Source organism: Lindgomyces ingoldianus (assembly GCF_010093535.1).
Source record: "Lindgomyces ingoldianus strain ATCC 200398 unplaced genomic scaffold BDR25scaffold_11, whole genome shotgun sequence".
Taxonomy (NCBI): Eukaryota; Fungi; Ascomycota; class Dothideomycetes; order Pleosporales; family Lindgomycetaceae; genus Lindgomyces; species Lindgomyces ingoldianus.
The window spans coordinates 743,181-763,558 of NW_022985172.1; the positions used below are offsets into that span (position 1 = coordinate 743,181).

At 49.9% G+C, this 20,378-nt stretch overlaps 6 protein-coding genes across 6 annotated transcripts; 2 read left to right on the forward strand and 4 right to left on the reverse strand.

Annotated features, from left to right (window-relative positions):
• Nucleotides 1–2,160: 2,160 nt before the first annotated feature.
• Nucleotides 2,161–2,703, reverse strand: BDR25DRAFT_313018 (uncharacterized protein; the record flags this gene model as incomplete). The annotated part of the gene is made up of 1 exon (XM_033691351.1): nt 2,161–2,703. One exon carries the CDS (start codon nt 2,701–2,703, stop codon nt 2,161–2,163), a length of 543 nt encoding a protein of 180 aa, XP_033549341.1.
• A 2,348-nt stretch (nt 2,704–5,051) lies between these two features.
• Nucleotides 5,052–6,236, reverse strand: BDR25DRAFT_258881 (proteasome subunit alpha type-4). The gene is made up of 4 exons (XM_033686559.1): nt 6,090–6,236; nt 5,853–6,037; nt 5,373–5,791; nt 5,052–5,321 (listed from the first exon to the last, which is right to left on the reverse strand). Exons 1-4 carry the CDS (start codon nt 6,111–6,113, stop codon nt 5,191–5,193), a joined length of 759 nt encoding a protein of 252 aa, XP_033549342.1. The 5' UTR covers nt 6,114–6,236; the 3' UTR covers nt 5,052–5,190.
• A 121-nt stretch (nt 6,237–6,357) lies between these two features.
• BDR25DRAFT_341885 (uncharacterized protein) lies at nt 6,358–8,177 on the forward strand (the record flags this gene model as incomplete). Its single annotated transcript, XM_033693652.1, has 2 exons — nt 6,358–6,483; nt 6,538–8,177. Exons 1-2 carry the CDS (start codon nt 6,405–6,407, stop codon nt 8,175–8,177), a joined length of 1,719 nt encoding a protein of 572 aa, XP_033549343.1. The 5' UTR covers nt 6,358–6,404.
• A 1,474-nt stretch (nt 8,178–9,651) lies between these two features.
• BDR25DRAFT_14815 (amine oxidase, flavin-containing superfamily) lies at nt 9,652–11,422 on the forward strand. Its single transcript, XM_033683902.1, has one exon. It carries the CDS (start codon nt 9,858–9,860, stop codon nt 11,337–11,339), a length of 1,482 nt encoding a protein of 493 aa, XP_033549344.1. The 5' UTR covers nt 9,652–9,857; the 3' UTR covers nt 11,340–11,422.
• BDR25DRAFT_353523 (uncharacterized protein) lies at nt 11,383–14,174 on the reverse strand (the record flags this gene model as incomplete). Its single annotated transcript, XM_033695185.1, has 11 exons — nt 11,383–11,491; nt 11,543–11,612; nt 11,653–11,772; nt 11,848–12,018; nt 12,057–12,147; nt 12,183–12,214; nt 12,257–12,339; nt 12,370–12,500; nt 12,597–12,661; nt 12,721–13,952; nt 14,011–14,174. 11 exons carry the CDS (start codon nt 14,172–14,174, stop codon nt 11,383–11,385), a joined length of 2,268 nt encoding a protein of 755 aa, XP_033549345.1.
• A 3,219-nt stretch (nt 14,175–17,393) lies between these two features.
• On the reverse strand, nt 17,394–20,178 carry BDR25DRAFT_313023 (uncharacterized protein; the record flags this gene model as incomplete). Its single annotated transcript, XM_033691352.1, has 2 exons — nt 17,394–20,062; nt 20,172–20,178. 2 exons carry the CDS (start codon nt 20,176–20,178, stop codon nt 17,394–17,396), a joined length of 2,676 nt encoding a protein of 891 aa, XP_033549346.1.
• Nucleotides 20,179–20,378: the final 200 nt, after the last annotated feature.

Sequence of the window (20,378 nt, forward strand, 5' to 3'; positions counted from 1 at the left end):
ATAGTAACAACACCTGTCTCCTTTGTTGATGGTTCGGTTTGTGGTGGTAAGTTCAATGGTTGTAAGGTTAATGACGTCGACATCACCCTCGTTTCCGGTGTCGTTAAGTAGCTTGTTTGTACAAAAAGCTGCGCAAATGTATACACAACCGGTTCCTCAGCCTCAAATTCCAGGTTGCTGATATTACAACAAGTCGTATTTATTCTGTGCTCTGGATAAAACTGCGGGTTGCCGGTCGCACAACACCACTTTCGCCGTCCCGGACACTGGAATATAAGATGATTTGGTTGTGCGGAATCGTCTGCCTCTATTACTCTCATTATTCCCTGTCTTTTTTTTCCCGCCCTTTCAACCTAGGACTATTAACTTACCAACATCTGCGCAATACTTAGGGCAAGTAGTGTCCTGAAAAGTTCGATCTGTACATCCTACCCGCCACCACTCATTGACGCCAGACATATCTCCCCCATACTGACACATGCCATTTGTTAAGCATTTATCGCCCGGTGCACAACATGCGGAATTCTGGCCTTGCATCACCGCCGTCCAGTTACAAGGGATGTACGTGAGAGGGTCATATGGCGAGAGCAGGCCTTTAAGAGAATAACAAGAGGAATTCATTGTTCAAGAAAAGAGATGAGAGTCATAAATCTGCACAAACAGGAAGATAAATAGGATCCAAGGGATTTAGATCTTCATCGCTTTGTGTATTCCTCATTCCTTTGCCGCCGTCCGGATATCGATCGTTGTCCGCACATCGGAGCCGCATCCCTTTCGCATTACATTCGACCCGCTTTAACGTTCGGAGATATTGATGCTGTGACACTGTCAGCATTGTTTGTGGAACTCTCCCTTTTCCCTTACTGGCGAGTATGGTGTTTCTGACACGAAGGATTGCGATGCGAACGACCCCTAACCCCCATGCGGAGATCTATCTAGCCACACCAAACGAATCCTTTCCGCTGGCGAAACTTTAAAAGGAATTCTAAGATCGCGAAGACACGCGATAGATCATGCGAGATTGGTATTTGACACCTGGCAAGATGGATGGTTTCGCTGATTACCTATTCACTAAACGCGGGTTCAGCAAATCTATCAACGCATTGACTTCTACCATCAATTCTCTTCGCCTGAGAGCAAAACCACGACAAGGACCCCTTTATACTTCCGGGACCCCCCAGTCTCACTTATTGCAACCTGATGAAGATCCTACGGCTCGGGCCGCCGAGAAGGATCTATAGCCGTCTGTAGTCTACGTCCTCGTCATCTAGCGTCTCAATGAATCTGCACCAGAATCCTCTCACTATCAAGCCTGCTACATTGGAGATGGCTGTATGGTGACCTGTGTAGCTTCTTGGCAACCTTGGAATGTATCATGTATCCATCGCTTTCCTGGGAGGATTGCCAAAGAGCACTCCCCTGAGACTTTGATTTTAATTTTGGATTTGGAAACAATTCTCTTACCATGTCTCTACTACTATGAACTAGCAACTTCAGCGTCAATAAGCCGCCGAGAGCGAGAGTGATTTTAGAAGCAAACCACGATTGCTTTTCTTTTAAAAACGAAGCAGGAAGACAACTAGTTAGGATCAGACCCAAAGTAGAAATCTAGTTACTCCATCGTCTGATGCTCGTTTCAAGGAAAACGCATATCCCATTTCTAGAACTATTTTAACTATTCATTGTGCAGACAGTCTCGTCACCCAAGAACAGTGGATCCGACTACGAAATCTATAAAATCTCTACCTCGAATTAACAACTGAAGTGAACAATTCGGTCTTTGATGTGTGTATAGGCAACCTAAACTCCATATAGCCATTAATCTCGATGCTGTCCGCCATCCACTTTGTCCTGATCGACCTAAGTATAACAGAGGTCTTGACATAACCCTATATTCCCAAAACGCCTTGAAGGGTATGATCTAAAAAAAAAAAGAAAGGAAAAAGTGAAAACAACGATTTGCACCGAGTACATTTGCGCGCATTCGCTCGGTACCGAAAGCGAGCCCTAAAACAATGAACGCCTGAATATATGTGGTATAAACCGAATATCATTTAGCCATCCTATTCTCCGGTTCCTCTTCTTCTACGTCCAGTCTTTCGCCACCATTTTCTTCTTCCGCCCACCCCCACTTAGGCTCGTATCACACTTTTAAACCCGTTACGCCATTCCACTTTCCCCACTATTTCCCCCTCCTCCCCGTCCATTTCCCCTCTCATATTTCCCGTCATAGTAATCCGAGCTCGGTGCTGAAATCGCACCCCTCCTCCCACGACCTAGGTTGTAGGTCCCATAGATCTGGCCGGTGGCGTTCAAATATGCGATAGGGGAGATATCTTGGCCAAGAAGCGCCGAATAAAGATTCGTGGAGCGAAGAGAATGGATGGATGATGTGGTTGTGGATACCGAGTTTTGTGATGATGTTGATGAAGAGGAGGAAGACAGGGTTGAGGTTGTGAACGAAGGACGTCTGGACGCTGAAGATTGTGCAGAAATCGAATTTCCAGGTCTAGAGGCCGCGTCGCTGCCTTGACGGGATGTATGGGTCGAAGTCGGAGTGTTCTGATTCGTCGATGACCGACAGTTTTCCAACCCCGTGATCGAGTGTAGGGGTGATGATGGTGAGTGCATGGGAGACGGTGGTGGCGTTGGCAATCCTTCCGCTTGGTCTTGATTTGCTTCTGGTCTAGATTTCTTGCCCATGTTTCAGATCTGGAGTTTGCTGTAACTTCGTTGATCTGGGGTTTTGGGACAGTAGGCTGTTGGCACTTTTAACCGAAAAAGGAAAAAAAGCCCAAATGCTGCAGATGACCTCCCCAAGCGCGTATCGCGGAGCTTAAATAAGTTTTGTTGTCCTCCTATCCATGTACTGGTAAGGCCAGGATATTCAGCCGTGGCGTAAGGTGAGTTGTGCCTCAGACCTAGGTTGTGGTGGCTTGTTGGTTGGACAACGTCAACGAATAATCTCCCAGACGTGGACGACTGCTAAATAGGCGACTCAGAGTTGGGTTACACCTTGCGTGGGTGATTGTACGACAGCTGTGAAGTAGCAAACACGCGGTTCATATAGTTCCCAGAAGGCTGGATGGATCGGGAAGGTGAAGGGGGCTGTGAGATCGAGCAAGTTAGCCAGGTGCACATGGAAGGTATGAGTATGTTCGAGTTAGATGGTGAAGTGGATCTTATACACGGGTTTTTTTTAGACTGGCGAGACGAGGGTCGAAGAATATGCAGATTGTTTTAGAAGCAGAACGGAAGGCTGGGCTGAGCTAAGAGTGATTGAGAGATGACTGGCTCTGAGACAGGCAGCTGCGAGGGTCGTGCGCTGGTGCCTGGTGCATAGCTCGGATAGGACTGAGCGCTGAGCCAAGGTCTATGTACACAAGAGTACACGAATAATTAGTCGTTTTTATTCACATGTTACGAGTGTTGAAAAATTTATGGTGCAGAAGAGAAGTATTCCTTCTCCCTGAGTACGCTAACACGATAGAAGAAAAAGAGCAACAATACGGCAATCCTACACCTCAAAGCTAGCTAACCAAATAATACTAAAACCGCGCATGCACTCGGAAGGTAGTTAACACTCACCGCGAGGCACTTCCCAAAAGTGACTCTCTAGTACGGCTTCTCTCCCGCATACCTCGCACCCGTCACGCAGCACTCGGTGAAAGTCACCATGCTGTCTGAAGCAATACAGACACAACGGATGATCCTTCCAATCCTCGCCATGCCTGTTCATGTAGATTGACTTCTCTTCGTCGACGAGATGAAGGGGTCTTAGCCAGCTTGGTGTTGTGATGGAGCTTTGAGATGGACTCGTGAAATTACGAGCAGATGTTGCAGAGGGGGGCGTGCCTGGCGGGATCGAAAGACTGGATGTAGAGGGTAAAGTGACAGAAGGCACAGTGAGAGGAATGTTAGACGCTGGAGACGACTTCTGAGTGGGCCCGAGAGAACATAGCTTTGAAGAAGAGAAGGGAGGAAGCCTGTCGGTAGAGATGGGGAAACATGGCGAGGGCGAAGTGCTTTCAAAACTATTAGACTTAGGGATGGCAGGTACGGAGTCCGAATAAGAGGACCTAAAGTGTCTACTGGTGAAACCGGAAAACCTTTCGAGACAGGGTCGTTTAGAGATCTGTTCGGGAGACAGCGGTGGGCTGTGGACACTCTTGCCGACTAGAAGTTGACTCTATTAGATTCCCGTCAAGACACTTGTTCAGTTCTTGATGTGGACGCACGGCTGATTTCATCTGAATCTACAGAATGTGGAGAACTAGGCTTGGCGCTTGAGGATGGACCAAGCTCCTCGCTAAGGACTGGTGCAGGGCCTGGCGCTCTCCAGATACTGCATCGACGAGTAGCATGTTGGAGGCCGGTCTGTGTAGAGTGTCGCCGAAGCAATAATTGTGCAGGAGCTTCATCTCGCTTGCTAGAGCTGCTCCTTCGAGACCTGTTCTTCAAGCGGGCTTCATCTGCAGCTCGCAGATTATCCCGGGCATCTTCATCTATAGAACCCCCTGCCACCCAGACAGAGCTGGAACGAGACCGTGGATGAGGCAGGTTTTGAGAAGTCGGCTGAGGGCGTCGGCTAGTTGGGGCTATATCCAAATCATGAGAAGCGGACTCTGTACCATTGATTTCCTCAAGGAGCTGCTGCAGGACAGACTGAGACGGGCCGCGGTGGGTAGGGTGAAGCTCGTTGCGCCTCGGGGGGGTATTCATGCTGCTATTGAATGCAGAATGTAATGCAGAATGTAATGCACAAACGAAGATGCTCGGTAGGCAATGCAAGTAAAACGATGCAGAGAAACAACCTGTGATCTAGTGCATCGGTGAGGTGAGAGGTGGGGGGATTGAACATAGCGAACATGGCTCAAGGCCTTGAAGCTCGAGTGTTCAGTGGAGGAAAGCGCGACTGTACGGAGGAAGAAGGAAAGGAAGGGAGCTGTAAAGATCGGGGCCAATGGCTGAAGAAATTGCGAGAGCACGAACACGTGAGAGAAAACACGAGAACATGAACGGGAAGGTAGGATGTGGATGTGGAGAGCGGCGGACGTGGGCCCATGGGTGAAATTCTGTTCCAAAAATGCTATGAGAATCTCACCTAAAACGGTATGCTACAGGCCGCTTGACCGGTCTACGCCAACGCCTTTGCCACCCGTAAGATACAAGTTCTATCACCTGTGATCATCATTCAGTCATTTCCGTATCCTCGGCCTTGGCCAGGCCGTGCTCTTTCAACAGAGCATCAATCTCATCAGCTCCCCAGAGGTGGTGGTAGATGGCGCCTGACTTCGTCTTTCCCACCGTTGCAAACTCAACTAGGGCAATGTTAGCTAGCCCAAGCGGCTGGATTTCAAGGCGGAGCATACTCTTCTCGCTGCTCAGCTTTGTCGAATCCATGGTCTTGCTCAGCACCTTCACGGCAAGCCCGCAAGCCTCTTTGAGATCGCACTCTTCCTTGTAGTCCTGCTTCAGCAGACTCTGCGCCGAAGCGTTGTTGGCACCGACACTCGTTGCTTTCCAGCCACCGTAGTTCCCGCTCGGGTTGCTCTGGTACAGCTGGAACTGTCGCTGAGGATCCCACCCCGCGTAAATGAAGGAGACGCCGAAGGGACGGAGACCCCCATGTTGCGTGTAGCCTTGCTTGAGGTCGCACAGACGGCGCACAAGCTGTTCGCAGGGGATGTCTTCGTTGTAGGTGAGGAGGTAGCGCTGCGCGGCTTGGCGGGCGTAGTTGATGAGGATGTTGGCGTCGGCTGTCATTCCTGCTACGGCACAAATCATGTTGCTGAAAGCAAGGGATTAATTTTCAGCTGGTACGATGGAGGGAGATAGATATTGAGGCATACTCGTTCAGAATGTAGAGCTTCTCCGCCGACGTGTCCTGCTCCAGCAGTTTGCTAGTTACCTTCCTCTCTGCCGCAAGCACGATGCCATCCTGCGCAAGGATGCCTAATGCAGTTCCTGCATGTGAGATGGCTTCCAGGGCATATTCGACCTGGTAGAGACGTCCTTCCGGGGAGAAAATGGTCGTCTAAGAGCCGGGTTAGCTGCAGTCTTCTCTGAGGTTTGAAGGTGTGGGTGACCCTAGAATCGTATCTCCGAGACATGGCTGCGAGCTGCTTGAGGTATAGCAGGAGGTTGCAGGGTAAGGGAAGGGTAAAATTTGGGAGTGGCAGTGGGTTGCGGAGTTGGAGATGAGCCGGAGGTGAACTGGAGGTGAACGCAAGGTAGAATTGGTGTTGATCAAAGCTCCAGGCACAAGCTTCATACGCGTCGGCGAAAGTCAGTGCCAAGCCCGACTAACTTTTGCCATGGACAGAGCCGCAACACCAACAGGACATCACCACTCTACTTCGCCCAGCAACAGCGTGCTGCACCCCGGGCCGGGTCGAGCTGAGATGGCCGATTTACCAGCACGACCAACCCCAGGGCTTCCGCCTCTAGCTCCAGGTTGGACGGAGCACAAAGCACCTTCAGGTAGAGAGCTCAAGCCCGCAGCTTCCAGCCGAACTTTGCTAAGGTGCACCATAGGTCATATGTACTATTACAACAGGGAAACTGGAAAGTCTACCTACATGCGCCCGATCCTCGAAATAAATTCCTTCAACAACCTACTCGCCGCACCAGCTGTTCCTCTCGGTCCCCCAGGCACGTTTGCAAATTACCATCCCTTCGATCCCCTTGCTGCGCCGACCCAATTCAATCCAGATCCACAGCAACAATTTTTCCAACATGGTGGACATCAACAACACAATTTCCCCCGCGGCGGGTCACATCACCGAGGCGGGCACCGAGGAGCCCACGCCAACTTCCCAGACAGGCGGCGGCAACCAGACGATCGACCAAAGCACCGCCAAGACATCCCAAAGTGTGCGCCTTGGGTTCTCGTAAAGACGAAGCTTGGTAGGAGATTTGTATGGAACAGGGACACCAACGAGAGCTTCTGGAAATTTCCACCGGACGTCATGAAAGCCGTGGTAGATTTCGATCGCATAGAGCGGGAAAAGAAGGAACGGAGGGCGCGTGGAGAACCAAGTGATGACGAGGATTCCACAATGGTGGAGGCGGAGGCCGAGATTGCTGCTGCTGAGAGAGATATTGAGGTGGAAATGGCTGACGCTGAGGGTGATGCGAACATGGAAGGCGATGACGAGTATGAAGAAGTGGAAGTCACCGATAATGAGGGAGACCATGTGGAAAGTCCTTCCAAACGACAGCGAACCGAAGAACCACCCGAGGACCACCCCTTAGAGATGGGCGAGGATGACATGGCTTGGCAATTAGCCGCAATGGAAGGTGACTATGAGGATTACGATGAGGAAGAAGAGGGACTGCCTTTGACAGAAGATGACTGCAAGGCGTTGTTCATGGAATTGCTAGACGACGTGCACATCAACCCCTACACCCCATGGGACAAGATTCTTGATGATGGTATACTATACGACGACGAACGCTACAAGGCCCTGCCCAACATGAAGGCCCGCAAAGAATGCTTTGGCGAGTGGGCCAAACAAAAAATGCAAATCCTCAAGGAACAAAAGGCAAAGCAGCAAAAACAAGACCCAAGGATACCGTACCTGGCATTTCTGCATCAACTTGCCAACCCAAAACTCTACTGGCAAGAGTTCCGTCGAAAGTATAAGAAAGAGCCGGAGATGAAAGATCCCAAGTTTTCAGACAAGGATAGGGAGAAGTTGTATCGAGATCATATCAAGAGGCTCGGCCTTACGCAGCAGGAATTGAAGTCAGACCTCTCTGCCATGCTGAAGGCGCAGCCACTTGCTGCACTCAACCGTTCTACCACGCTCGCTTCTCTCCCACCATCAGTTCTAACAGATCTTCGATTCATCTCTCTCCCAGCATCCACTCGTGACCCTCTTGTAGAGACATATATCTCGATGCTACCGCCCGCTCCCGAAGGAGCTGCAGAATCTGCCGAAGAGGAAGCGGAGGTTGCGAAGAAACGAGCCGAAAGGGAGAGGCGAGAGAAAGCTCTCGCGGAGCGCGAAAGGAGAGTTAGGGAGGAAAAAAGAAAGCAAGAGCGCGAGCTGGCGTTTGGTAAGGGTCGACTGCGAGAAGAAGAGATAGAGATAGAGCGAGCAATGAGGGTGGGGAAAGACGGGCTTAGAGGGCAGCTAGATTCATTCGAGGACGATAGACAAGAACGATAAAAATGCAAGGCTCAGCGAGACTGAATCACGATTGTCTCGCTGAGTCTTCAACCTAACAGGTGAAAAATCTCCAATACCCGCATAGGCACAGCATCCATGATTCTCTCTAAGCTCTATGTTTCCACTACAGTCTTCTTTAAAGTCCCTGTGTCTCATACTAACAGCATCAAACTATCGAGCACCCTAGGACATGTGTCACTCTTCGCTTATCTCGGAACAATGATGTATGCTGCAATGTCAACTTCTTCGCATTTCATCAAGACGTTAATTGCCAGCCATGCTTTCAGCCACCTTGGGATCGATATTCGCTAGAGTGCTCATCACTGCGGCACTAGCAGCGGCTCTTCTCGGCAGGGAGTCAGACAAAGAAGCTATCGTCTAAGATATAAAAAGGAAACATTTCTCCCACTTCACTGTCGCTTGCGAGCCCAGCGCTTCCAACGAGCCGTAGTACTGTATGATCAGGCGATTTTGATGCCTGTGCGCGTGAGATTTTGTGTACGTTCGTACCGCAGGGAGGATGAGAGGTAGGTGTATGTAATGTAACTGTTACGGATCACGTGATTTGTACAAATAGTACAATTTACATAAAGTACGCCATACTCTGGTAAAAACAGCTTAGATACTTACAGGCCTAATCTAATTAATTAGGTATCTCTGTTGTCTGCTTTGCGCAGTCTCTTACCCTGGCTGCAGAAGTTAAGAGCCCTCTATACTGCGTCTCTTGCCTCGTCATGTGGTAGTACGTTGTCTATAGCTGAGGACTAATCGCAGCAGGGGAAGGTAATCCACCTCTAACCCTACTCGCTAGAGCCCTCCTACTCCCCTAGAATCGCTCTACATCCCTCCTAAGAAGGTAATATGATCCGTACTACGTACTGTACCTGGGGCATCATTGAACGTACTGTGCGGCTCACAAACTGGGTATGTTCGTACTGAACACGTGACCGGTACGGCTCACTTTGTACGAACAGTAGTACGCCCCGTTAGAAGCCCTGTAGGAAGCCGCCCAAAGGCAAGGCCGATAATGTCTATTTCCCTTAGACATTGTCGTCCAAATGAAGACCAAATGCATCAGGGGGCTCGCACAAAAAGAGGAGCCTGAAGAATGGGTTACGGGATTGTTCGATGGTGTCATGAATGAGAAGCTGCTCTCCAGTTGTCGAGGTGGAGTTCGAGAGTTCCTCCTTTAAAACACATGAGCGACAGGCTAGTCAGGAAGACAGAATTTGGTTATTCTACCCCGTACACAGACGCCTCCAGGTAAGCGTTGCTGTAAGAAGTTAGGCAAATATTCAATCCTCCAGGAATCCTCCAGGAATCCTCGCTTAGATACTGCCCAACGTCATCTAGGTTACTAATTTCAACTCCCGGGTTCTCTTCCTGGTAGTGCTGACCGTGCGAGCATCTTGGCACCCTTGTTATAGGCTGGTTTGTACAACCTAAATCTCACATCAATATTTGTGAGTTCGGACCTCGCTTCCAGCTCATGCCATTCTACGAGCAGTTTCCCGTGCCCCGCTGCGGCGAAGGAATTGAAGAAAATTCAAGTAGGTATAAAAATTCGACTATTCCTTCCTGCAGTTTCAGAGGTCTTATCACTATTAGCCAGACGAGTCCTTAGCTTTTAATCCTCAATCCTAGCTATTTCTCTGTTATTCCTCTCCCCTCAATACAAACATGCATTGTTGCCAAGCCACTATAATTAGCGTATTTTTAGCATGGCTCCTCCCAACTTCTGCCTTTGCAGACAACTCCCTAACCCTCGATCCTACATACTTTAAACCTGCGGATGTCATAACTCGCGACGTTGCTATCATAGGTGGCGGATCCTCCGGCATATATTCTGCCATCAGCCTCAAAGACAAAGGGAAAAGCATCATCGTAGTTGAGAAAAAGGGCAGGATTGGCGGGCATACTGAAACTTACATCGACTCGACCACTGGTACTCCTATTGATATCGGCGTCCAGACCTGGCAGAATATTTCTCTCGTCCGGAATTATTTCGCTCGCCTCAACATTCCAGTTATCAAATTCGGGTCTGATGCTGATCCCAATTCGCCCGCGCAGTTATCCGCGAACTATGATTTGAGGTCTGGGAAGGAAGTCAATGTGACAGCGCCGAGTGCACAACAGGTGTATACTGCATTTGCTGCGTATGCCGAACAGTTGAAAAAGTACCCGAGATTAAACGATGGCATGTTTCTCCCGAACCCCGTTCCAGAGGACTTGTACATGCCATTTGGAGACTTCGTCAAGAAATACAAGATCGAGGATGCGCTAGTAACGATGTTTAATTACAATCCTGGCTTGGGGGATGTGCTGACGGTTCCGACGGTCGAGCAGATGAGGGCGTTCGGACAGAATTTAGTGGAACAGCTTTCAACGGGATTTCTAACTACAAGACATCATAATAACAGCGAGTTATACACCAACGCTGAGAAGGAATTACTTTCCTCTTCAAGTCTACTTCTAAATTCCGAAGTTATCCAGGCAGAGCGTAATGACGGAAACGCTAAGTCCGAATCTGGCCGCATCAAACTCCTAGTCCGCACACCCAACGGCACAAAGCTCATCCGCGCGAAAAAACTCCTGATCACCATTCCCCCGCGCCTAGACTTCCTGGCCCCATTTTCCCTTAGCCAAAAAGAAAAGACCGTTTTCGGAAAACTGATCGACGCGGGATACTACACCAGCATTGTCAAAAACACCGGAATCCCAGATAATCTCAGCATAACCAACATGCTGCAATCCTCGCCCTACAATCTCCCCGTCTTACCAGGGGTCTACAGCATTGGGACAACACAGGTCAAAGGACTCCATATTGCCTTCTATGGCACGCCGAGGAGTTCGAAGACGTTCCCGCTGTCAGATGAAGATGTTAAGGCCGATATCATTGCCTCTATCAAACGCCTGCAACGCGCCAATCCGGACAAGTTTAATCAGACGGAACCCGAATTCGTGGTTTATAGTTCGCATGCACCTTTTTATTTGCAAGCGAGACCAGAGGATACAAAAGACGGATTTTATAGGGAATTATATGCGTTGCAGGGAGGGAGGAATACGTATTGGACCGGAGCGGGGTTTAGGTCGCAGGATAGTAGTAATGTTTGGAGGTTTTCAGAGGATGTGGTTTTGCCTGAGTTAGTTAAGGGGTTGTGATTAGTGTGGGATATTATGAAATAAGATGAGACTTCCCTCGTTTTTACTTAGCTGCTGCTAGCAATGAGGAGGTGGAGGTATAGGGTTGGACAATAAATGGTGAATCAAACATGTCAGATTTTGTATGACTGAAAAATACAGGAAACCGATCTCTTCATGGGTATACGTAAACACTAATAGCTCAGAATACTAGCACAGCTAACGATGCTGCCTCTATTCCCGTTTCCGCTAGCTCAATCCTTAGCGCGAAGAACGGTGAACGACTAGTTGCGGCTTTACAGTCAAACCTGAGGTTTGAATATTATACCTGCACTACATACGAAGTTCTGGTTTCTGTACAGAACGTTGTGTTCCGCTACGAATATGTGAAAGCCCTCACGTGCCTTTGTGAGCTTCTTTGGAACATTTTTGGAACAAAAATTAGGAAGGAAATCTAGCCTGGGCAGTGTGTGATACCAGAATCATTTTTAGTCAGAGGAGCTCGAACATAGTAGTTTAATGTAGGTACATTTGGAGTAGCTACTACAGTATAATCGTATCAAGCTCTTTAACTGATGAGTTCCAGGGCCTTTGACAGTAGTGAGGACAAGAAGACTGAAGATGGAAGAATCAAATAAGTTACAACGGGAAGTGGAGTTGGGGTCAGTGGGTGCACTAGCGTAAGTTTGACAATAAGAGGCTCGTGTACGCGGATTCCAGGAGCCTCTTTTGTCTCACAAACATGCACAACACAGGGTTGTGCCATATATGAGACTTGGCTTGCGCCTTTCTCTAGATCAAATGCTGGAAGCCAACGTAACCCGACGCTCTGGGTGGCATTCCATCTAGTGTGGCCTGCAGTACGCGACTTCCGCTCAGAGTGCTATCCTTTTTGGCTGAATACATGATGCTTGTGACCAATCATCAATAGCTCCAACATCGGGTTACGATTTTGTCAAACCCTTCGTTACTACTTAGGGTTCCAAGGAAAGGATCGGCATAGTACCACCCTTTGAAACGCCTCGAAGTAAACACCTTAGGCTAAGTCCACAGCTCCGAGGCCCCATTCTGAAACAGTTCCTTGGGGGGCAAAGTAAAATCTGTCACTACGAAGCCATGCGAAGGAAGCAGGAACTTCTTAACATAATATGACATGAAAAGTCGGACTTTTGAGTGGATAATCTACTCTGTTCTCCCTCTAATCGACAACTGCATATTTAACTCAGAACAGAGGGAAGTATATTAGAAACTACAAACTAGAAACTATAATCCATTTACGAACGTTGCGAGTGCGTAATTCTGGTATATCCACCCACACCCCTTCCAAAAATAATCAAACATTTCTTGAATCAGTTATTCTACAAAAAGATGGCCATCATAGCAGCAACGCCCCCCAGGGCACCAGTAACCTTCAAGCTCGTCGCCCCACCAGTAAAATAAGCTACCGCGCTCGGCTTGACGCTTGTCGGTACAAGATTGATCGAAACGCTCGAGGGCTTGCCGGAAATGCTCGAGGGCTTGCCGGAAACGCTCGAGGGCTTGCCGGAAACGCTCGAGGGCTTGCCGGAAACGCTCGAGGGCTTACCGGAAACGCTTGAGGGCTTGCCGGTGACGCTCGAGGGTTTGCCGGAGATGCTTGATGGCTTGCCAGAAACACTGGAAGGCTTTCCGGAAACACTTGGTAACTTGGCGGGCACAGAACCAGTGGCAGTGCTGTGTGGAACCGTAGAATCACCCTTACCAGACGGCGCAGTGGTGAATGTAGCAGGCTTCCCTGAGGAGGGAGCTCGAAGGACCGACACTGTCACAGTGCGGCATGAAGCCGAGGTAAAAGCAACAGGATTGCCTGTTGCGGGGACTCCGTGAACGGACACTGTCACAATCTTTGTGACGGTGCTGGTGACTTTTAAGGTAGCGGGAAGAATGTATGACACATCAAGCTTGTCATACGCATCAATGGGATCTAGGGGATCAACGGGGCCGGGAGCGTGGGCGGTTGGGTGGGAAGCACCGGTGGCGGTGCTGCTGCGAGTGGTGTTGTATATGCTGTACAACGGAGAAGCATGGTAGGTAGGCGGGCTAGGGCCAGTCGGCTTATGTGTGAAAACGGTAACGGGGATTGTGACGGTTACGGTGGTAGGGTAAGCGCCGCAACCAGACGCGCAGTATTTCGCAGTCACCGTGAAGCCTGGCGGGCAGGAAGCGGCGGGAGTGGTAAGAGGTTTGCCGGGAGTGGGCAGTGGCTTCCCAGAAGAAGACGCTGCGTGGCTGGTCGGCAGGGGATAGGTTACGGTAAGGGTTGTTGAAATTGTGGTATAGCCCGTGGAACAGACGTCGACATAATGGGTCGTGATTGTCGTCGTTTTATAGGGGTCAGTGGCAGAGGATGGGTGAGAAGCGCTGGCTTGCGTGGTCGCGGTTGTCTTAGACGAGTGGAGAGAATATTTAATCGTATATTTCCCGTTACCATAAGCATGAATGGGAGTTGGCGAGGCCTTGGACTTGGTGCAAGGGGTACTCGTGGCATTCTTGAACCCATACGGTGCTGCAGACGAACCATAGGCGCCAGCAGAAGAGGAGGGGCCGGGGTAGTAGGCGGAAGGATCTGCATAGTAGGCATCCGCAGTCATGGAGCTAACGGGCGTGGAGACAGAGGCAAGCACGGTGGATGAAAGAGCGCACAGAACGGCACCCGCCTTTAGAAAGAGTGATGAGGAAGGCATCCTGAATAAATGAAATGAGTGACTGGAAAGGAAGTAATGAGTGTACGTAGAATGATCTACAATGTGATGAACAATCTAAAAGGTCGTTGAAGGAAGATTGCAAGAGACGGGGACTGCCCTTGGGTATATTCATGAACCCCTAATTCTGCATTGTTCGTTCCTAGCTTAATTCCAGGGCTGCACATGAGCCGCCGACGGCGTTGACTATGTTTACGCACGCCCAAGCTCAAGATCCGAGTGGGATAAGGCCTTTTAGGGACGAATCACTGGGGTTTTTGATATTGGTCTAGACTTCCCATGGAGAATTTCTTCGCGTGGGTCTTACTCAATACCTATTTGACAGACTTATGCTTATCCTAATTTGGATGGTACGGAATTAAGCGGCCGATGTCCTGAGGACTTCCTGAATATTGGAGGTTATTTGGCGAGACAAATGTGCCTAAGCATCATGTGTTAGTGCAATGAAATCTTGGATCTACGCTATGAAAGCGTTTACGCCTGTTTGGACGTCAAAAAGCATTCATGGCGTGCTGCAAGGGGCGAACGGCGCCTCGAGCAAGTAAGGGAACAGAGATGCGTAGATTGTGTGGAGCCTGACTTGGATGTCATTGAACGAGAGACATTGGAGGAGACTATTGGTTTAGCTTGCCGCGGAGATACGATGGGGAAACCTCGGTTCGATGCTACGCCTCTGTTGCCTTAGCAGAGTGTTAGCGAACGACTACGCGACTGAAGAGAGATTGGCTCTCCAGGTGGTTTGGATGATGTTGCGGATGCGAGTAGATAAATAAGGAGTGAGCGATGGAGGCTGATGACAGTCGGTGGTCTCAACCTACCTTTAAGCTGAAGCGTGCCTGTATCGTATCAGGAACCAACAGTCCTAAAAAGACTCAAGCAACACAGGTCTCGAGAGCAAGCAGTCGGGTTTGTCGTGGAGGAGGGATCGCAGTTGTGCAAGATGTCACTCGACTTGCTAATTTCCACTGTGGCTGTTGAGGTAGCGAAGTGGGACCCTGCGTGAACGAGAAGTCTAGCGGACATTACCTATCTGGGTAGGAGCAATTAGAAGGGAATCGAGCATCGTAGAAAATCTACCTGGCAGCTGTTCTTCACAACTGTCAAGCTGGAGAAACTTTCCAGTCATCCGTCGAATCTCTTCTCGGGTAGAAAAGGATATTTTTGCCCCTAGGATCACGGACATTACTGTCTTTTTCAACTGAACGAACAAGCGTTGGAAAATAAATTCTAGAGCACAATTTTCTATGGCTTCGGTGAGCAAATCACCCCGTTAGCCAACTTAAAAGTTTGTGGAACACTGCTGGACATTTTTTGGCAGCCAGAAACCGTCGAAATGGGTTATACAATTTCAGCACAACCACTTCAACGCTCCCGTACTAGTGAAGACAACTGTATGACTGATGCCTTGTACATCTCTATAGAGCTTACCAATCATGTAACACTTCTCCTATCAATTCCTTTAATTTCGGACCTGAAGGAGTCGCTCTCAGCGTGTAGAGAGCAGTACAGCCTCCAAATGCAACAGGTGCACGACTGCTAATGAGCTGTCAATTCAACATGGTAACTATTTCGGATCTCCTACACAGTCAGGAAAGTTTAGAGAGACCACTCGTCCGTCGAGTCGTCCACACCTTCAACCATCAAACCGCCGAGACTGCCTAGGTATGATCAAATTCAGAGCTTCGGCGCCCCCACCAATATCGCAATCTCCCGCTTCATACACCTCACCATGATAACAATCATCCAATCACCCAAACAGCCCCTTTCCCCTTCTGGCAGGTTTGCAAAAAAAAGCATCGATCGCAGCGATGACGCATAGAAAAGCTTTCATTCGCTCACTTCAAGCCCCCACCCACGCTAGACTTCCTGTTTAGGCAACTTCCGAAATCCATCGAACACAGCGCACGTTTTTCATATCCCTAGGTGCTCTTATTGGTTTTGGTAATCTACTGTTTCAGGCAGGTTTTGAGCGATGCCTCCAGAAAACGAGGGGAGGGGGGGGCATTCAGCTCTTGACTTCATCGAGCATGTCCTTGCGAAAAGCGCCAATCGCCGGAGCAGCTCGAGGCTCCAGGATTCCCTACCCAATCGAGCAAATAAGGAAGGCTGTTGAACGCAGAATGCATCAGGGCATTCGGTGTCGTGTCTACCCTCATTCCCTCAAACTTCCTCATGAAGAAATTCTCGAAAACTATCGAAAATAGTAGGATTCATACAACTCCCTCAATAATGGCATAACAAACTTGTTCATCGCTAGGTATCCTAGATATCCGTGTTGTGGGACGAAGAAGGAGGTTTTCCGAGAGAGTTTGGCTATTATTTGCGGGTCCGACGTATTGCGCAGGGACTGCTATGGGGCTGTGATGAGGGCTTTGGAGGGGGATTCACCGATGTGAGATTGGCTTATTGAAAGTGTTATTGATGGCCTTGTGTTGTGCTCGTGTCTGGTGAAGGGGAAGGGGCAAGATGGATTGTGAAATGTTTGATCGAGGTGCGGTTGTCGTGATTTGATGCGACCCACGATACAGCAACATGCAATGAGCAACGAATTCCTGCACAATCTCTCTACCCTAGATGGTCACAGGGCAAAATTTAGCGATGATAGAAGAAAGATTTGAATTAGAGGATCTTTGTATTGAAGAAGGGTTCCACAAGAAGGCTCAGTGCGGCTTCATGGAGGTACAGAAAAAACCTCTCCTATAATTCGCGGAGCTGGCAACAAAAGTCGCAGCGCCGTTTCGCAGGTAATCTCTCCAAGCCATTCATCCATATCTAGTAACCATCCACATCCCATCCAAAATTTTCGACCTGGGTATCAAGGCTGAACAAAGCGAGCGACCGCAGAAGAAGAACAAGAAGACGAAGTAAGCCGAAGCAATGAGCCTTTCAAAGGTTCCTCCATCCCCGCAAACACCATGGCTGACGCACTCCCAAAACCGGAAGGTGGTCCAAGATCATAACGAAACCACCGGCCGTATTGACAGTTCTAGTCGTCGTCCATCCTCAATCTTCCCTCGTGAAACTTGAAACAAGTGGGCCCAAAGACAAGCCGATGTGCGCCGCAACCCACAGTCCCTCAAATCGGTGTCCATCGGTGTCGCCCTCTCTCTACCCACTTCCTTTTGCAAAAGATGAAACAAGAACAGAATCCAAGAACTATTGGACGTACAAAGCCAAGCGCTGCAACTACCGTTCCTTCTAGCCATCGACCACCGCCCACATCCATCTCCACCCCACTGCCTCAGTACCAAATGCTCACACCCATAGAACACGAACTTCAAGTACAGCAGGCAAGGTAGGCATGACAGGGCATAGAGAAAACAGTTTGGGAGGACTAACCGTAAGAATTTTGCTCGACCCCGGCTGTACTCTTCTTCATTAAGTGCTCTTGAAAAACGACCATATCCGTTCGTGCTGGGGGCACATCGTCCAATATCGCCTTCAAATTCCTCAGGATCTCCTCTGAAACGTTGCCTGTAAACTGGGTAAGAAGTTGGACTACGGTCGGCGCATCAATGTGTGGGCCTAAGATTTCCACGGCCTTAGGAATCGCATGGTGTGGAGACACGTTGGGCATGGGGGCTTGAGGAGGAAAGCCGTTGTTGCCTTGAGTCGGAGGGTACGGGCTTCCATAGTTGGGGCCTGAGGGGAAAGATGAACCGACAGGCGAGAACGCGGGACCATGTGGATTTGTTTCTGGTGGAGGAATGGGCTCGTTTTGTTGAGCCATTGGCGTTGCTGGTTGACCTGCTACAATTTCACCAGTAGGGTAGCGATTGAAATGCTGCGTCGGAGGTAGCGAGCCCATATTCTCCGGTAATTTGGCAACAAGAGCGAGCAGGATCGTATGGTTCGGACGGGGTGTTTCGATCGTGCAATATTCCAACATATCAAGGAAAGGTGGGAGATTACTGCCACCGGCCTCCACTGGAATAACATATAGATCCCGCATGGCCTCATTACCCAGCTTTTCCACTGGTACCACTCCCCACCTGTCTTTAGGATGGAAGTAATTAAAGAGGCGGTCCATTACCAAGCGCCCGTCTTCATTGAGAGGAGTGACCGATAGCACCGCAACATCATGGGTGGCACCGGCTGCCAAGCCATTTATGTAGTCATTGCCTTTCGCACTCTCAATACGTCCTTGAATGGGTAATGTAGGGGATAAAAGGTCCTTCCATGGCAAGATTTGTCCAAAGTCTCCACCGGCAACAAAGCGCGCAACAGCCTCAAAAGGCCCCAGCGACTGCATGCTGAGGGTTCCTTGCCAGGCCACAGTTGGATCCGGCATGTAGTCGGTCATTGTAATATCATTATCGTCGTCCTTCAGTAGCCGGTCAACATCGGCATCATCTCCTGGACCTTCCGGTGGCCTCTCTGGCACGACGATTGAGCTCTGACGTCGCAGGAATGCGTGCTGATCCTTTTGAGGAGACCGCACCTTGTCGAACACAGAATTGATATCAAAATTTGTTGATGGTCGGCGAATCGATGAGGACTGGGCTCCTGATGTATCAACCGCAATTGGGGCGCGTCGATCAATGTCTTCTGGAAGCTCCACAAGATTTGGGCTGCCTTCACGCTTGGGGGATGGAGGTTCGATGTTTCTCTGCTCCTCCTGGACGCTGTCGCGGTGATTGCGTTCATTTGGCACGAACTCTTGATCAAGGGCGTCCTCCTCCCCTCCCACTATCTCCTCGCCCTTGTGAGTCTTCCGTAACCGGGGCCCAGACTCTTCGGTGAGGATCATTTGCTTCTCGTTCGCCTCTCGCATAGCAGCCCATTCCCGTTGTTTCTCCTCACTGGCCATTTCTTCGGCGCTCATGGAAAAGAGCCCTTCGACCGTCAAGGAGCCGGAAAGGAGGCGATCAAGAAGAAGGGTGTTCCTCTTAATGTTGTATAAGATACTCCGAAATTTCTCGACATAGTCAGAATTGTTGTCCGTTGGTTCACCGTAACGAACAAGAGCAGCATAATCCATTTGCAATCCTAGACGGGTTGCAACTGAGGTAGGCGTATCCCCATCAGGAATGCGATAGCCTCGAGAGTCAGAAGCATTCTTGACCAAGGCGGTGATGTTCTTGATTGCCGCATCTACTGACGATTTCTGCTTCCCTGTGAGATCATTTACATCCTTAGCCATCATTGGCTCTCCTGCTGCTTTGCTGTGGTGTTGTGCACTTGATTTTCGCCGCTTAGTCATATCGCCACCATCTTTCTCGGCCATTGTGTCCCGCCGTCTCTTCTCCCCAACAGGGGACTGTGGCTGGCTCTTGGGCGCTTCCTTCTTGGGTTGCTGTAAATCCGCTTTAGCGATATTCACGCGAAGCGGGTGTCCTCTCTTGCTCACCTTTGGTTCTGTGTGGCCATTCGATACCTCTACAGGTGGCTCTTTGGCTACTGGAGCTGGAGTAGCGGGAGTAGCAGGAGCAGTAGGAGCAGGAGGAGCAACTGGTGGGGTTGCTTTAGCAGGAGTTGATGTCTTGCTCTTCTCTGGCTCAATGGCAGCGTTGAAATCACTGGGACGAGCCTTTGGTTTTGCCTGCTTCGAACCTTTCTTCCGGTTCCATGGCTTCTCTCCCCGCGCCATAGCTGCCAGTAGATCGGCATGGGCCTCCGGCTGACATTGCTCGCACAAGTATATCTTGTTCTCGTCATTCCACTCGTCTCCTTCTTGCAGACCTAAGCATTTGACATGCTGCCAAGCGTCACACTTCTCACAGCATATCATCTGCCGGCCTCGAATGTCTCGCTGGTCGCCACAGACGCATCGAATGATGGCTTCGGCCTCTGCTTCGGCTTCGGCTTCGGCTTCGGCTTCGACATCGTCCTGCTGCTCTGTCGACTGTGCTGAGAGCGAGCGCGCAGCCTGGACCTGCCCGTGCGTCAGTCCCTTCTTGTCGGGTTTGGGCTTCGGTTTGGGCTTCGCAAGAGGCTCCTCGAGCACATCCTGGTTCTTCGTGTGGTGCCCTTTGTTGGCACGGCCAGAGCGACGGACTTCGTCTGCAAATTCGCGATTAGCATGTCTGCGTAGACTCAGGGAAGTGCGGTGTGCGTCTCCAATGTGGGGGTCGGCATCCGAGACATACGCACACGAGCAGAGTCTGCTTACCAGCCATGATTGGGGGGGGGAACACGTGTATGGGCTTTATTTCAAGGTCAAATGAAGGCGCTCAATATGTTCACTGGCTCTCTATGGAAGCTTCAAGTCGGAAAGGCTGGGCTACAGCAACACAATATGCGGGCTGCACTGAAATATAGCTAGAAACCAGGCGCGCCCTGTCAACCGCTGCCAGTAGCCACCTGTCTGCAACGGGTG

Coding starts and splice junctions, on each gene's coding strand:
- BDR25DRAFT_258881 (XM_033686559.1), bottom strand. CDS start 6,113: ATGTCTCGGAGATACGATTCTAGG. Junction 6,038..6,089: donor CTCGGAGATACGATTCTAGG/GTCACCCACACC, acceptor CCCGGCTCTTAG/ACGACCATTTTCTCCCCGGA. Junction 5,322..5,372: donor AAAGCTGAGCAGCGAGAAGA/GTATGCTCCGCC, acceptor ACATTGCCCTAG/TTGAGTTTGCAACGGTGGGA.
- BDR25DRAFT_14815 (XM_033683902.1), top strand. CDS start 9,858: ATGCATTGTTGCCAAGCCACTATAATTAGCGTATTTTTAGCATGGCTC.